Source organism: Lissotriton helveticus, chromosome 6 (genome assembly GCF_964261635.1).
Source record: "Lissotriton helveticus chromosome 6, aLisHel1.1, whole genome shotgun sequence".
NCBI lineage: Eukaryota > Metazoa > Chordata > Amphibia > Caudata > Salamandridae > Lissotriton > Lissotriton helveticus.
This window is the reverse complement of record NC_136067.1, coordinates 841057818-841076438: the sequence shown is the minus strand read 5'-3', so window position 1 is coordinate 841076438 and position 18621 is coordinate 841057818. Positions and strand designations below refer to the sequence as shown.

The window sequence follows — 18621 nt, the reverse complement described above, 5'->3', positions numbered from 1 at the left end:
AATTCAGGTGTGCATGCACATCTGTGCATGCACACCTGTGCCATGTGACACACAGACATGCCCTTAGGGCATGTATGTGTGCCACATGGCACACATGCCTGTACTTGGGGTGCTAGAGGGTGTCAAAGTGACACCCCCTGCACCCTTGCAGGATTTGGTATTTACACATTGATTCTTATGGGCTTCAAGGCCCATAGGAATCAATGTGAAATACCGAATCGGTATTTACAGATTCGGTAAATACCGACTCTTACAGATTCGGTAATTATTTACCTACATCTGCCTCCTTCCTATTTACCGACTCTTAAATACCGATTCGGTATGAGTCGGTATTTAAGAGTCGGTAAATAGGAATTACCTACATCTGGCCCTAGATCTTCTAATTGACCCTCCGCTTGAGCGCATTGATGTGATAAGCATTCCTGTAACTGACGCATGTTTATGTTTAGTCTGGAATGAGGTACTCTGGCATACATGAAGCCATCATCCTGAGGAGACTCATGCCTGTTTTATTGCTTTCTGTTGACCTGGTTGAAATTGGTGAATGAGTATTTGGGTAACCTATACCTAGTTGTGGCCTGAGGCTTGCCGCTAGGTAAGGATGCATTTGAAGGGGTTGAAGGTGAGATTTTAAGGTGTTGATTGTAAGGCCTAGTTGATGACGTAGGTTTATGGTAGCTTGCGTATGTTGAAAGCACTTTTGATGAGTTGTGCTTCTGATGAACCAATTGTCCAGATATCTAAGGTAAGATATGAAAGACATGAATGCTTTGCCTGCGCAATTGAGCTGCTACTTCTACGAGAGAGTTGGTAAAGACCCATGGCACGTTAGTGACCCCAAAAAGAAGCACTTTGAATTGGAAATGCTGACCGTTTATTAGAAACCTTAGATATTGGTGATGTACCCTTTTCTTTCACATTTGTTTGTGAGACTTGGTTCAACCAAGTCCCAAGATGGCTGACAACACTTCCTGCTTGAAGTGTTGGCAGCCAATCAAATTTCAGTAGAGTTTCAATAGGATTTTGGGGTCCCAGATACCTATATTTTTAAAACTTAATTATTTCTGAAACTACTGAATGGATTTACACCAAATCACAAAAAAACACGCTTTCTGGACCAACATCTAGCTTTCTGACAATTTGGTGTAATTCCGTTCAGCGGTTCGGGCTGTAGTTGTATTAAAAAAAAGGAAAATCCCTATAGACATAACATGGGGAAAATGCGCTTTGAAACCCCCCTTTTCTCTGGGCCCCGGCATGAAGGATCACCCCGAAACTTTCAACACAGCAGCTGAAATAAAGAGGACTTTTTAAACATTTTCATGAAGATTCATAAAGCAGCGCCAATGTTATTGGCAAAAAAATACCCACTTTTCCTATGGAAACTTTGGTCCCAACTATAAGTACCTATATTCTCTCTTCTTCTTCAAATGGTAGATGCTTTACTTGTGTACAGACCGTATGCAATCAATTCGGTTTTCCCTCATTAACAGAAATCTGGTGGGCCACTCTGGTGCCAGCACAACCCACCCTGAATAAGGCACTATGCCAAAAGATTAATTTCTCTCTCCTTTTTTAGGGATAGATAATAGCAAATGGCACTCTGCCAAACGCATGGTCTCTGTAATCCAGAGTACATTACTGCTATAAAACAGCATACTGAAAATAGAAACAAATATGTTTCATGAATACATTGTGAAAAATCTCTCCCCACATTATTCCAATATGGAAGTTACTTTTGAAACATAATTTCATTCGAATTTTGTTGAACATCTATACACTGTGTCGAGCGAGATTTAGTAAACATTTTAGTTTGTATTTAAATCTAATAGCAATCAGTGATTTCAACTGAGAAAGACATATGCATTATGTATGAATATTTCTGTTCATAAAATTCACCATTCCAATATGGATGCAATTGTGACTAACTGCAACAGTCCTTTTTAGGTCTCGTGGCGTAACAGCGCGTCAGCGCTGTGTCCGCCAGGAGATCTTTTGTTACTGACTGTGCTTCCCAGGAGACAGTACCTGGCCGCGCGCATTGCCTGTTGAAGGAGGCGATTTCCGCGGGCCACGTGCACAAGAACGCGCGCTGTGGCCATTCTCTGTCTCCTGGGAAGCTCGAAAACACCATACACGCATGCGCATACACACACATAGACACACACACGAACGCCCATGCACGCACGCACATACATACTGAGACACACCCCCCCGCACACATACACGCACGCGCACACACACAAGTGCACCCAGCCCCCCCCGTCGCACACATGCGTACACACACAAGCACACACACACGAGTACACCGACCCCCCCCCCTAACTTACCGGGCCAATCGAGCATACGGAAGTGCCGGGGAGGAAGTCGCTCGGTGCTGAAGGGCGGGGCAAGCTTTCCGGGCTGTGATACCTCCGTAGAACGGAAACGGTGCATGACGCAGACCCTACGAGAATCCCACGGCAAGATACACGAGCATACGGAAGTGCCGGGGGGGAAGTCGCTCGGAGCTGAAGGGCGGGGCAAGCTTTCCGGGCGGTGTTACAGGGGCAACAGGTGTTTGGGAGGAGGAGCCGGAATGGTGCTGATTTTCACTCCCAGCGAGCTCTGCCTTATGCTGCCTAAATTGCTTCCTCTCGAACGGGTGTTACCCTCCTTTAGTTATACTTTGCCAGAAATCGCCGCTGTGCTGATTAGGGGATCTCGGTGCACCGCTGCCGCAGCCTCTGACCTCCGATAAATGCGGGGAACCTCTCTCCGCGCCGCAGGCAGCAGTGCACTGTGGCTGCTGCCCTAAACTGCCCCTGAGCTTGCCTAAAGGATCGTCCAGACAGAGGATGAACTGGGTCTATCTGTTCTGCACGCTTGGGGTGAGTCCCGGCGACTTTCCATGAAGTTCGTCACAGTCTGGCTTGGTAGAAGAGAAAATACACACACTGCACTCCACACTGCATGTGCAAGACGCCTTGGGGGAGGTGCTGGTACTTTCCCATACACTAACTGGGCCACAGAGGCATGGAATCTGCATGAGTCACGCCTGTGGGGATACCAGTGTCTGGCCAGCATTATAAGTGGCCCCTGCCCGCCTCCCCCACACAGCACATTCCTGGGACATTGCCTGATGTTCCCGACTGACATGCATCAGTTCGGGTCCTAGCTCCTCGAGGTGATGCTAACCGGTCTCGGCTATGCATCATCCCACGCACACACCTCATGGCAACATGTTGCTGTGACTCCGGTAACTAGATCCATTTGAGCTAGAAACATTTCTTGTTAAACTCATCTGCTGTGTGAACTGCAGATTTTATGTGGCAAATGCGGCACGTCCATGATAGCAGTAATCATGCAGAAAAGGCCCAATCGTTGAATAAAAATTCCAGTGGGACTGGCTATATAACAGATAGATGTTACATTAAAGTTAAGGTGAAATTAGGATTACGAAATAAAACCAAACCGGACCGAAACTAACCAGTTAAGTTAGGCCGCATACCACGCCAGGAGAACCAACACTTCCCACCCCTGGCCCCTAAAAATAGACTACTCATAGTTGTCATTATGATGAGCCATTCCCCCACCCTCTAAGCAAAAAAATGCAGCATTTCCCAACATAAGTAGGCTCATCAGGTGGGTGCAGCACACCATAGATAAGGTGCCTCCACACAAACATTAGGGTTGCATGCATGTGTAGAAATATGGTGCCTTCGCTGCAGCGATTAGGCCTGCTGCATACAGCCACCCTCACAAACACGGAAGCCCATTGCGGCTGGGGGCATCTCCCAACCGCATCTCGCCACACCCCCACCCCCACTCCCTCCTTCGGAGGTCGGACCTCGGAAACCTCCCTCAGTGAGGCCCCCTTCCTTCTGCTGTTGCAGCTAGGGGCATTTTATGGCCTCATCTCACGAATCCCCCTTCAGTGCTGCCCCCAGAAGATGCCGTATCTTGCAAACCCCTCTTTAGCGCTGCCCCCCTCTATGCACATATAACTGTGCTCAGGAAAGACGCTCCAAGGCATCTCTTTTGATTTTATGGCCTCATCTTGCAAATCCTCCTTCAGTGCTGACCCCAGATGCCGCATCTCGCAAACCCTCCTTCAGAGCTACCAACCCATCGCACACATAACTTTACTCTAGCGTGGGGTTCCGGGACACCTCCTTCATTACCTGCTCATCACACATGGTGTCAGATCTTGGAGTTTCAGTGACTATTACGCATGTGTCCCCATACTCAGAGCAAGCAGTCTGACTCTCTGCAGTCACTGGCCCTAGTTCTGCAGATAACATACACTGCTCTGCCCAGGATGGTGTTGCCAGTGGTGCTGATCCCAGCGGCCGTACTACTGACCAGGATTGTTTTCAGCTCTTTAGCTGAATCCAGAGGACAGGATCAGAAAACAAAATAGAAGAAAGTCAGGCAGCTGGGAAGAGACATTCATGCTCTCCTGTTACACTTTTTACATTGAGACCCTTTCACACAACTTCACATTTCATGCAAACCACATCACCCCTTAAAAGAGAGTGCTGCCCTCGACACGGGTGTCAAATCACAACCAGCGATGAGTAAAAAGGTCAGAGGTCATCGCATGATTTATTAACTGCAATGCCCATCTCAGTAAGAGAATAACTAAAGGAAGGTAAAGTGATTTGTTCAAACTCCTGTTTTCTTTAAAACACAATATAGAAAAGCCTTCGACCACCTGTGTGTTCTTTTTAAATATATTGTTTTATTAAATAATAGGTAGTCCCGGTCACCTGCTATAAATTCCATCCTACATTTAAAATTCCTTTTTTGTATTTTTTTTCATAATATCACACTTCTTTACGTTACCATAGCCATTGCTTTACTGTACAGTTGCTATAAAAACATATAATATGGTATACTGTGCATTTTCTTTCTTTAAAGAATTCCTCCACTGCAAAGAAGAAAACATACAACAAAAAAACATTGCCATTTACAATGCCAATATCTCCAACTCCAACAAATGCGAGACCTATTGCATTGTAAATGCTTGTTTCCTTTCTGTACTATGCTTTGACAGCTTGTCCCACAATTCAGTGTGTGAGCAAGCGTGCTGTGTCATTCGAAACGCGTAACTGAAAATAAATCATCTGCTGGTGAATTTAGCCCTCGAGTGATTGCTTTAATTGGGCGAGGGGAGACAGAAAGAGCAAAAAAAGAATTCATGAATGATGTAATATGTGATGTTATCAGCAGTGCATTGCAGGGGCGGCAGTTATAGTTAGCTGAACCAACTATAACGGCGGAATTTCTCTGGTTTTGTACGAGTGAAATGTCCAACTAACTATAACGTACCTGAAACCTATTGTGTTTTCAGTGAATTTCTAAGGTTTTTTAAATGCTAATTTCTAACTATAACATCCCTCAAACCTATGGTTTTTTCAGCTGGCCAGAGGCGTATACAGATGGCCCTGCAGCACTAAGTGTCACGGATTAACTTTGGCAATCGGCTGCTCGCAGCTTTGTGACATCGAGGTATCGAATAATCCGTTGACCACCAGGAACCACGAGCCGGGATGAGCGGACCGAGCTATTTTAGCTCAACGGGGCGGGATGCCTCTACTTGGTAGCCCCTGTTTATTCGCAGTCTTGTGGCAACTGGTTGCTGTGGCACGAGGGGACTCGGGGTAGCAGCTGTGGACTTCGCCTGTTCAGAGGTTCCCCACACCACCCTTCTGCATGCCCGCACCGACCCATTGTCAAAACCCACTACCCAACGCCACCTACCCAGTCTGCCGCCATAGTGCATGTTGGGATTTGAAGTTCGCTCACCTTCACGAACATCTTCAGGTGTGCCGACTGCATAAAGGGGAGGGGCCTAGTGTGCGAGCAATCACTGGAGCAGGAAGGAGCACATTGGTGCAGGACTCGTAACAGCGCTGGGCGCTGAGGAAGGCCGACATGGCCGAAAAGCATTCGCCGCCGCTGTGGACATTTGAATAAAGCATGCTGTGATCCCTGATACCCCCTCTGGCCTCTGATTTCTTCTTGGAGAAATGTTTTGGATTATTTACTACGCTGGCCAGAGGCGTATACAGATGGCCCTGCAGCACTAAGTGTCACGGATTAACTTTGGCAATCGGCTGCTCGCAGCTTTGTGACATCGAGGTATCGAATAATCCGTTGACCACCAGGAACCACGAGCCGGGATGAGCGGACCGAGCTATTTTAGCTCAACGGGGCGGGATGCCTCTACTTGGTAGCCCCTGTTTATTCGCAGTCTTGTGGCAACTGGTTGCTGTGGCACGAGGGGACTCGGGGTAGCAGCTGTGGACTTCGCCTGTTCAGAGGTTCCCCACACCACCCTTCTGCATGCCCGCACCGACCCATTGTCAAAACCCACTACCCTACGCCACCTACCCAGCCTGCCGCCATAGTGCATGTTGGGATTTGAAGTTCGCTCACCTTCACGAACATCTTCAGGTGTGCCGACTGCATAAAGGGGAGGGGCCTAGTGTGCGAGCAATCACTGGAGCAGGAAGGAGCACATTGGTGCAGGACTCGTAACAGTGCTGGGCGCTGAGGAAGGCCGACATGGCCGAAATGCATTCGCCGCCGCTGTGGACATTTGAATAAAGCACGCTGTGATCCCTGATACCCCCTCTGGCCTCTGATTTCTTCTTGAAGAAATGTTTTGGATATATATATATATATATATATATATATATATATATATATATATATATATATATATATATGAAACAAGTTCTCTCTACTCGAGAGAGAGGGATGAGCCGCACACAGTTCAGTAAAATGGATTTGCTTTTATTTTGAATTGCAGCGCTGGCTGTTTTCCTCTTGCCCTGATGCATTTCGGTCAGACTTTGACCTTTTTCAAAGAGGGAAAGCCACGGCATCTCGGAGTTTCATCAGCACACCAGCCCAAGTTGCTCTTTTGAAGATGATCGCCCTCTGGTGGTCGCCGCTATGGGCTGGCTGTCTCTCCAAGGCATGATGGTTCTCGTAGTGTGCTTTTGTCCCAAGGTAATTATTTCCCATCTGTGGGTGATGCTGAAATTCGATGCTGCTTGCCATTTTAACTGTAATCCCCACGCAGTATACTTTCAAAACTGCCGGGGTCCAAACCAAAGTAAAGTCCATGGGGGCTGCCAGCTGCCCTGTTTGTTTGCACAAGCCACACAGAGAGGTCCAAGGTCGGGCAGCTACGGCGCCATTTCATGGCAGTGCGTTGCTCGAGGCAGGACCAAGCCTCTTAAAATGAAACAAGTTATCTCTACTCGAGAGAGAGGGATGAGCCGCACACAGTTCAGTAAAATGGATTTGCTTTTATTTTAAGTTGCAGCGCTGGCTGTTTTCCTCTTGCCCTGATGCATTTCGGTCAGACTTTGACCTTTTTCAAAGGGGGAAAGCCACGGCATCTCGGAGTTTCATCAGCACACTAGCCCAAGTTGCTCTTTTGAAGATGATCGCCCTCTGGTGGTCGCCGCTATGGGCTGGCTGTCTCTCCAAGGCATATATATAGCTTGGGGTTATGACCTTAGATGTAACTGGGACATTGAAAATGTCAGTGGTGTGGCTGAGCATGTCTTTCAGCATGGGCAAGTAGTGTGATGAGTGTTGTGTTAAGGAGAGTGTTTCAAATTAAAAATCCTCCTCTACGGGCTCTGTATGTAGCTGGCCCATAAGGAAGGTAGCAACTCTACCTATTGAATCATGATAGGTAGTAGAGTTGTCAGGGTGAGATGGTTTGGCAGGAAAGAGATTTGGGTTTGTATCAGCAGGTGGACAGGTGTCATACGTATCCCAGGGGTGATCCTGTGGTGGGATATCAAAAGTGTCCCCGTCATCTCCATCCCTATGTAGGAATGGAATCACCCCCTCCAGGGAATATGGTGCTGGGGAAGCTGATGAAGCCAGTGGTGAGGGCTTATCGTGTGGAGTCGGTGTAGGTGGAGGGCTGATATGATATGCCTAGTGTCAGGGTGGATCATAATGTGCTTTTGTCTAGTGTCAGGTTCCTCTTGTAGTCTCTGAAGCATACGTTCCAGTCTTCTACCCATTTGCGGGTTTGGGGGGCAGACAATTCTTCGGCTCCAATGCTGAAGGTTTTGGCGCCAATGATGGAAGCTCCGAAGCCAGGCTCTGAAAGGCAGACCACTATGCATGTCAAGATTACCTTTTTTCTGTCTGTAGATCCCACAGCAGATCGGCTGCAGCGGACACTCTAGAGGTGCAGAGGAAATATGGTCTCCCAGGGCTAATGACACTAAAACCTAGATTGATTGAGTAACATCCCCTCAGGTTTAGTTAGAGTTAAAGCTTCCTTTTCAGCATTTTGTCTTCACCGTTTACGTGAAGACACTGCTTGCCCAGCAATTTCTGTCGCCGATGCATGAAGGTGAATGATAAAAACTTTAATAATATTTATTTAAGGCAAGACAAACTTTAGTTCAGATAAATGCAGCTCAGATAAAGTGTCCGTTTCTTCTGACATGCAAGATTTAAGTAAAATTATTCCTTCCTTTTTTCAATGCTGCTGCAGTGTTTGTTTATTTTTCCACGTGGTAACCATAGACATCAGGGTTTTAATTATTCATAACATCTCACATAATTTCATCTGTTCAGTTTTCACTCGCTGTGTAGCAGATTTCTAAGTTTCGTGGTTATTGCCTCTTAAATTTCTTGCCAGCCATTCTCTTTCCTGAAAACCTTTCCAGGAGCATGAGTGTTCCACATTGTGGCTCCTCTCTTATCTCCACATTACACAAGGATGAGCGCCAATCGTCTGCTTGCAGATGGAGATGAGAGCTCTGCAACTCTGTACTTGATGTACCACTGTGATTTAAAGTTGGACATGTAGTACATCTTGCCACAGAACAGAGTCACTGCTACTCTATGGATAAATGTCAGAACCTTCCTTAATGCCCCATGGGAGGGATAAACTGACTCATACTGGTCGTTTGAACAGTGTACTTCATCGTGGATCTTCTCGCCCCACCGCTTAAAAGGTCAGCAGCCGGTGCTGCTTTGCATGCAAAAAGGGGGTAAAGGTGCGCTCGTTGATTGATATTTCAGATTCAATGCACTGTCTTTCAAATTGGGTTTGAAGAGCTCCTGTGTATTCGTTAACACAAAATAATGCTGTCGCCGCTCAGATCTGCAAAAAATGATGCCATAAAGTTCCTGAGCGTGCTCCTCTGCAAAGCAATTTGCTGTAGTGTCCGATTCATCAAATCTTTTTGTTTTTTGGAAACAGACCTAAATTAACGGGTCATTGATGTAAACCATCAAACAGCCGAAGAGGAAATGGAAATCTTACAGTACTTTGAGGAAATCTAAAGATAAAGGTGGATATATATACATTTGTAAAACAAGGTCCTTGGTGACTTCTACTGCTGAAAATCGGGCTGTTTAGGTTCATTTGTTAGTCTCTAACATCAGGCTGTTCAGTTTTTTTAGAAAAATATGAAGCAATTAATTTAGCAAAATACTGTTTTCATATATTTATTGGCATTAAATGTTGAATAAAACAAGCGAGGCATTCTCATTTTGCATTCTAATGTTAATATCAATAATCGCATAACAAAAATACAGCTTTTCTAGGGTAATGGACTATAGTACATTACAATATTGAACAGTATAGTCATATTTGCTGCTGCAGTTTTTTTACTGTTAAAGCTTTCATCTTGATTTCGTCACTTCGTAGTTTTTCAATGACAATGAGGTGGAGTGACTAGATGATATAGTGTAGTCATCTCTCCAGCACAGATAGACACAATGGTTTCCAGTTAATGGTCAAGTGATAATCATAACACAAACTGGGGAGGGTATTCTGCAGCTACAAGCTGATGAGGGAGATACGTTACCTTTCTTCTGCTGTAACAATTTATCTCACTGTGCAATGTCCAGAACTTGCGTGGCAAATTGATTAGTGAGGATTTGGTGAATAAACGGATACAGCTAGAATTATCCACATTACATATAGTATACGCAGACCTTTAGGGGTCTACTGATTTAGGTAGGAGAAGTAACACCCCATCAGTTCAAGGTAACCTTCTAGGGACAAAGCTGTATGTACGACAGATAGGCAGAGTGCTTCGTGGACATGCCTTAATATTCCTCTTAAATCTCGGGAGGAAAGATGATTCTAACAAAAACCCAGGCAGACAGCCAATCAAATGAGTAATCAATTACTGAAAAGGTTTCCATGCATTGAGCCAAAGTTAGAGGAGGATCCCGACCACACTCAAGATATTAAAAGATATTTAAAAATTAACTTTTAATAACCCTTTAAAAATGCTTTTAATTGCGTTAAAACAAGTGGGTGGAATAGTCTCTTTGGTAAATCGATCTGACTTTCATCCTTCAACATGGTATTGCTTAGTTATATGTGAAATTCCACTGAATGACTGAGTTTTCTCTGACTACGCACTGTTACATTTTTGTTTTGTGTAAAAAAATAAAATAAAAAAATGTTTAAAAAAAGAATCACAGCCTTGAGATATACTCTCATATATGTGATCCTATATACAGATGATCGCAAGACAGGATGCCCTTGATCAGGATACAGGGTCTGATGGGTGGTTAGTGCAGTGTCAGTATTCACTGCACGGGAATCGTGATTCCAAATTCAGTGCCTCCATCATGGGCCAGTGTGTACTGCTCTGCAGTGTTTCAAATGTACTGATGCACCGTAAAAATGCTCTTATGTACAATTTGGTGACTTTTCAAGGAAGGGGGGCAAAAGCTTCAAGACATAAGGATACTGGTTAAGAAGTAAAATGGGAAGAGGGTTGACAGTGCTCCTGCTTTCTAAACAATTAAAACAGCTGATAGTATGCAGCCTAAGCAATTACTTTTAACGTGGATGCAAAAAGTTCATATGAGCATTATTACCTGAACTGTCTGGTAATCGGAAGGCTCAAATCCTTTCACAGTAACCTCTCGGAAAACAGTTGCCTCAAACTCCTCGCTGGTCAGATCACAGTGATAAATAATACCTAGGAAAGAGGTCAAGTCCAGCAACTTAGTACACATGCATCATTAAATGAAGACTGGTTCAGAAGGCATGACAGCTCAAAATAAATGACAACCTTACCCTCAGCAGGGTTAGAAAGCAACCTTGAGTAGGTCTGTAAGATTAATAATTCACAGAGACTTGTTCATTGAATAAAAGATGGAGCCCTTTGTGGAGAAAGCACAATGACAGCTTTATAAAGCGAGTCCTGTAAATTAAGGAGAGCCAGTATACGACTTAACAGGATTGTATGTCATGGACCTACTTTGCATTTAGGTGAAGCACATAGGTGTGCAGGCGGTGTGGTACAGCAATTCAACAACCTGATATTCTCAATCTAAAGAGTAGAACTGTGATGAGCCAGACGAATAGAAAAAAAATCACCCTGAGGGCTGCGCCTGCAGAAACCACATGCAAATAAAAACATCAAAAGGGAATCCTTCGCTATGGACAGCAACAATTCATTCATGATCAAAGTGTGCCATGCGTTCCTTTACCTTCCATGTGCCTTATTCCCTGTCAACACAAACCAAGCTTTCAATTTAACAGCATGTTTTTCATGGCGAACATATTTCTTCAGGCTAGAGTAAGTTTCTAGTGTCGCAATGAACAGTTAGGGGTTGTGGTTGTACATTCACACGGTCCAGAAGCAGTCGTTTTACTTTTTACTTGGATCAAAAAATACGCTGAGCACGATCTGTTTAAAAACACTAAGACCATATTCGCATTCTCAGATATTAATGGATTTCAGAAAACATACAATTTTTTTTTAATTAATACAAGCAGTAAACACACAATCCATGTTTAGAAAAACAGATACTCATCGTTGATTCTGGGTAGAGAGCTGCCGAAAAATCCATTCAATTTTAAAGGGACCTCAAGACGTGGAACATGCAGAACCCATGAGCACTGAAAATGGATCAAGTTTTCCCCCAAACAATTATTAATTGAAAACTAGCAACCAACTAAATGAGACAGATCTATTGTTTGGTAAAAATGTAAAACATATTTGTATATACATTGTAAAAGCTTTTAAGGTTACTGGACTTTGCTTTTGAAAAATAGCTCGCAAACGCAGGCGATTGCTGCCGATAGATAAACATGCCGCTATAATATTTCTAAGCATTGTAGGATAATCTAAGAACACATTTTTATTCCAATATTCCAATATACTTTTAGTTCATCACAATTATTAGAGCTATCATTTTATTAAGACCTGAAGGCAGTGATGGGTATCAAACAGGATGACGTCAAGTGTCATCTCTACTTTATTTCTCTGGAGACAGAATACATATCCTCACACCTAACTGCCAAATTGGTACACTGGAAGGTTACATGTGCATTTACAGCAGACCTCCATAGTGGACAAAGAACAAGAGTGAAACCTTCCAGTGCAGGCTCTTATGCTTCTAAAATGAGTCAAGATTTTAAATTGCTTACTTATATATGTCTAACAGCTGGGTATGGACTAAGACTAAGTTCACCAATTTAGTACCCATGCATCATCAGAACAACTCGTGACCAAATCAAGAATATACGCTAAAACCTATTTGGTGATACGACCTTTTTCTGGAGGCTCTAATAATTGACTCCAGGCATCTGTTCACAGTCTAATTTCTGTTTCCACTGACATAGTGCCATACATTATTTGAATCCCAAGGGTCTCAACTTGTCTGTATTCAACCTACTAGGAGTAATCCCTGAAAAAGTCCAATCTGCAGGGAACAAAATATGTATTGGCTGTTTTGGATCTTTAGATGTATCAAATTGATGCTGAAGCAATAAAGTTGTTCAAATGAAGAAAATTAATTTTATATATTTTTTTTATGGAATTATGTGTCATACATTTATGCTCGTACAATGCAGACTAAACTTTTAATTCTGGGTGTGCTGACCTATTCTAAGTTTGGTATGGTCAGTGCTGTGTGCATAAATCTGCAAGTTTCACATCCCAGCTTTACAAGGTGACTACGTTGAGTGGCACAGAGTCTTTTATGGTTTAGCAATCCACTAAAAACAAGAGCACCTACGATGATCAACTTACAAATAGGGATACTCTGGGAGTGCACAAAGATCTGCCACAGCCTCTTCACAATTGGATTTAAGCATTAAATTACTACCTGAGAGGACGTCTGATGACCTTCCTCTGGAGAAGGTGCAGCTGAAAGACTGTCAGGGCCATATTGGAAGTACTAGAAGGACTGATCACTTTAGAGTCCTGTTAATTTTTTTCAAAGTCCCTTGAAATGAAAAGAGCTGGGGCAAAATATCGGCAAAGGTGTATACAGGAACCTCAGGAAACACTTCAGCATGACAACAGTGCAGGAGATTGTATCTATGCCAATCAATGAGATTAAATATTAACTTTTTAAGTACAGATGTTTTCCAAATGCCTCTGTATCTGATTCCCATTGAAGCAAGGACCTCGCGGTTGAGTGCCCATAGTAGTGCATAAACATCTGCTCAGACTTACTGCCATCTAACTAAGTGCACCTGTAATGCGCAAGGCTAGAAGGAACATATCAAAGCAAACAACCCAATTACACCCTTGGCAGTCAAAGTTGTGGCGAGGGAATAACCTCTAACTTCTTGTTAGAGAAGGGACGTGGTATTGTGGTTGCATCATGACCCCCATCGACCTGACCACCGACCGTTAAAAAGAACCATTTAACGGTAAGGAAGATCACTTTCGAATCAGGCAGGTTAATGTGGAGGGATGTATCAGATCAGTCCCATAGACCACATCTGGGAAAGTCCCCTTAGTGGGCATCACACCTGGACTCTGATAAGTTTTTGCTATTGTGAAAGGACCCCTCACCAACAGATGTGAAGCACTTGCTTATTATCTCATAGATGGCATACGAATTTGGAAAACTGCACAGGCCTATATTGGCTGTACACCAGCAATTTCCTTTGCTCCACAAGGAGAGGATACCAGGATCTCCAAGGCATTTTGGTACCAAACACAATCCCTGTGCAGAAAGTCTGTAGTTCTAGAAGCCTGTAGCACCACTAGGATGTGACAAAACTCAAACTGTTTTAGCCTAGATGACTAATTTGTGCATGCCAGGGACTCGTCGTCCAGGTTTTCCAGTTAGGAAGGAAATGCATACCAACTGTCTGTAACCAGTGCAGGCCAGGGGCTACTCTTATGTTTCTCTTGGGTGGATCCCACAGAGCAATATATCCTCGCAGCCTGTATCAAATACAGGTCATGTGAGGCACTTCTCCATGTGTTTTCCATCCAAACACCATCGCTTCTGAACTAATAGTCGATTATTACAAAAGTGACATGTAGTCAATCGATAAAGAAGACTGCTATCCTTCGTCCCTGGGATATACAACTTTAGAGCATTTATGAACTCTCTGATTAAATATGTATGATGGTTGTAAACAGAGCATGCCCAGGGCTGTCCTCCTTTTGACTGAAGAACTCTGTAGGGCATTTATGTGGGTTAACTGTAACAAGTACATGTCATAAATTACTCCTCTGCCCCTATTAGCATAGCTGTATCCAAGACTTAGCCAACTGATGATCACATTTTTGTCCTGGAGGAATCCTATAGAGCTTCTTCTCTTGCTACCAATAACCAGCACATGTTTGTGTGACACCCCTTTATTGGTCTGGAGCTGAACTTAAAGAACATCTACTATGACTGCACTTACTAACTTTCTTTTTGTCCCTGCGATACTCAGTCTCCCCAAAACGATCTGCACGTATTATTCTTTTGTGGGCTTTACCAGCAGGAAAGAAGGACATTTATTGTCCTGATTTTAAAGCGGCATCATTTTAAATTCTGTTGGGTTGCAGTATATTTTTTTAAATCCCTCTCCAACCCTTTTGTCTGTTTCTCAGTATAATGAAATTGACTGAGTAATTTCTTTACTACTAGGAATTGGGTGTTTATGTAAACTGATGTTGTTTATGTCATCATATTTTATGTACTTTTATGATCTTACTCGGAAAGATCGGATAAAGTTTCTGGATTGAATTGACTGCACTTCTCCACTGTAGATCTATTAGATCTTCCTCATTGCTCATGGAGGATCCCTAAAGATAATTTACAATGGTTTGCGGCTGTATACAGTCCATCTCTATGTGTGACTCCTCTATCTCTCTAAGGACTATATATAGAACATTTGTCACAACTGATGAAACTAGCACATGCTGGGGGCTACTTTACTATGCCTCCGAATTGGTTCTGTAGAAAGCGGCAGAATAATTCGTAATTATCAATCAATGTGACTTGTGTGGTCTCTCACTCGTCTTCCAGCCAATAAACTATTAAGTGCTACGCCTTAAAATAAGAGGACCGCACAACTCATGTCACTCAAGTACTACACCAAAATATTTCCACAAAGATCACACTCAGTTCAACACCCGTCAACACAGCACTTCCGCAAGGTGTAGCGTGCAGCCCACCTGCTAATGCAGGTTGGTGTCTTACCAGTGGTATTAAGTGCTATACAAATGCAAATAGGGGTGGAGATAAGAACGACAAAAACACAAACTCAACACCAGCGTGCAAGCAATGGCACACTTGAGAGTGGTGAAAAACTGCCCTCACTCACACACAATGTGTGTGACATGCTTCATCATAGGGTTTGCTACAACATCCGTGCGTAGCCACACAGCGGACGGAGCATAGGGAGGGGGAACAAAAAGTAAACACAGACAAAGTGTAACACAACGTTGAACGTGACCAAGAAGTCCACAAAAAAACAACTAAAGACCGGATACAACGACAGACAAATAATAGTGCAGTAGGTAACAATTAAAACTGACTCTTAGATACCAAAGTCAATTTTATTATCAGGTTACAAGGCCAGGGTTAAAAGAATTAAGACGTGGTGGTGCTAGGGGGGGTTATTAAGGCCCACTACCACCCCACCTTCACTGCTTTCGTCAACATGTTTCGACCCCCAATCTGCCCTTAATAGATGGGTCACCTGGGTCTTGGTCAGGACGTCTTGTTGTCCCAGTCCTATGTGCTACCCCTCTTACCTCAATTAGGTGTAGGGAAGGGTATCACTCACTCACCAATCACTATTAGGCTATGTGGAGGAAATTCCGCCAACACGGTGACATAACGAGTTTACCGACAGAGATCACTTGACCTGGCACATGACGGGAGAGTCCCAAAGAACACAACTGCTCTGGAGGGAAATCCTTCCTAAGCCACCCTTCTTACATGTGCCGCGACGACAGTTTTTGTCGTTCTTATAATATTATTAATTTAATGTAATGCAATACAATCGTACATTTAGTTCACGCCGCAACCTCCGTCCAATCAATACAATGCATTATTTAATGACATTTTAGCCTTATTTCTTGGGTACTGTAAGGATTATATTGAAGTTACAGAAATAAAGGTAATTTAGTGTAGACTGCATATGCGCACCATTTCCACGCTGAAACCTGCTGTATTAGTTGATGCTTGGAATACTTGTATTTGGGAACATTTGTAACCAGCTTCAGTATGTTAAAAGGGAAGCGAGTTGTTTCTAGTTTAACTAATTAATTCTGTATTTTTAGTCAGTTACAATATACCCATTCCAGTTGTTCCGCACCCAGTAAAATGGACGGCATGCTACACAAATACCTATTTTGGAAAGTTAGATTTTATTTCTAAAAAAGACCATGATGACAGAGACAAATTTGCTTGTAGGAAACACACACTGCTCCCCATGCCGATCTTGGCCACAAACACATTTCCAGCATGCCTCCAAGGCGCCTGAAAGTTGATTGCTGTGAAAGTGCTGTGAAAATCCGAGGCCAGATCTGAGTAACTGGGAAGACGAAATCTGATTTTTGAAATTAAACTCCAACCCCCACGAAGCACCTGTCGGGAAATAAATTGCCAGCATGCCTTTGCTTGCCGCGGCATGACTGTGGAGCACGACCATAAACCAATGTAGACAGAGAAGGAGGGAAGACAGATGTGGCAGAGAAAACTCCTGCATGTGCATCTTGAGAGTTATTTTTGTTTAGTGGTCGTTTGTAGGCACATTTTTTAACTTTCTTGTTTTATTGTTTTAATTTTTAATGACAAAGTAGTGCAAATATTGGAATAGAAAATGAAAGGGGTCCACAAGCTGGCCAAAAATAGAAAGGCAGTTCCAAGAAATGAAAGAGATAATCTTTTTTTAGCAATGCTGTACAGCATGGCTGTTAAAAAAAAAAAAAGTCAATGCCACGGCCTCGGTGTCACTTCTAGGCACACGCCTGCAAAATGGCATGGGTGTCTTTTACTCTTTACATTTACCGATCAGAGATGGGTCAGTAAAAAAGGAGCACAAAAGCAGTTTTTAGGATGCAGCGCAAAATCACTAAAAATACAAAATTTCAAAGGATGACTGGGGTTGAGGGAGCAGGTTAGGGGCAGGGGAGAGAAAACACGACAGGCAGGGATGGAAGCAACATAGCGAGCGGGAAGAGGAGCAACACCAGCGAAAGGGTGCAACACCAGTACCAGTAGAGAGGGAGAAAATTCCATGGGGGTGATACGTGGAAAACACATGCACTGTCATGGAGTGCTTAACCCCTTCCATGCTGGTGACGAACCCCAGCCGTCACGCTCCACGGTGCTCGTGTGCTGATGACGGCTGGGGTTCGTCACGGCCCGCCCTTTTCGTGCGGCTGCCGCACACGGGGGGAATCGTGGCCGCACGGAAGGGGTTAAACAAAACAAAAAGAAGGTTGTTCCCTAAAAGCACGCTGTGGAAGCATAGAAGCCAGCCAATCAAAGAGATGTTAAAGAAGATATACTGAATGGGAGGGACAAATACAAGATTGACAAGCTGGGACATGAATAAGAAACAGGCAAACGAGAGAGACCGTGAAGTCAAGCAATGGTAACAAATGGTAGGGCTGTAAGCCCCAATATGTTCTTGGTTAGCCCACAATATGTCTTTCAAAACCAGACAGCTTAGCTGTCTGGAACACTAGACTTAAAAGGATTATGCTACTTGCCCGGTAAGCATCTGTTCACATGCTTTGCATACTCCAGCCATCTAGTGTTGGGTCTGGATGTTGGCAAGTTTTTTTTCTTCTAAGAATTCCTTCCCAGTCATAAGGTAAGGTGACTCCCCTTTTCGGTGATAGTGTACATGGGCATCAACTCCATTGTTAGATTGTTTTCCCACAAGAGGGTGAGAATGGAGGGAGTGAGTGTCCATGCATATGTAATGAAAATAACTAAAATAATTACAGGTGCTTGGGGAGGTGCGGGTGCGCATGTGAATCTGCAGCTCTACATGCCAAGAATAGATGCATACTGGTTAAGTAGTATAATCCTTTCGAGGCATGTGTGCTGTAGATACACATGCTTTGCATAGATTATATAGCAGTATTCTCCCACAGCAGTGGCTAACCGGTAGATGTTGCAGTTGTTTGAAAAAGTGTCTTTAGCACTGCTTGGCCTACATTGGCTTGTTGACGTGCTAACACATCCACACAGTAGTGTTTGGTAAATGTGTGTGGTGTGGACCATGTTGCTGCCTTACAAATGTCAGCTATAGGGATGTTACCTAAAAAGGCCATGGACGCTCCTATTTTACGAGTGGAATTAACTCTAGGAGATATCGATAAAGTTATTTTAGCTTTAGCATAGCAGGTTTGAATG

The 18621-nt window shown here is 43.7% G+C and overlaps 1 protein-coding gene across 2 annotated transcripts in view; it reads right to left on the bottom strand.

The window, feature by feature from the left end:
• The window catches only part of PREP (prolyl endopeptidase), an 821567-nt gene that overhangs the window by 290251 nt on the left and 512695 nt on the right, over positions 1-18621 (bottom strand). For both annotated transcript variants that reach the window (XM_078648442.1, XM_078648443.1), the window contains exon 10: positions 10876-10979. In XM_078648442.1, coding sequence (XP_078504568.1) covers positions 10876-10979 — 104 coding nt within the window. The remainder of the gene's footprint in view (positions 1-10875; positions 10980-18621) is intronic.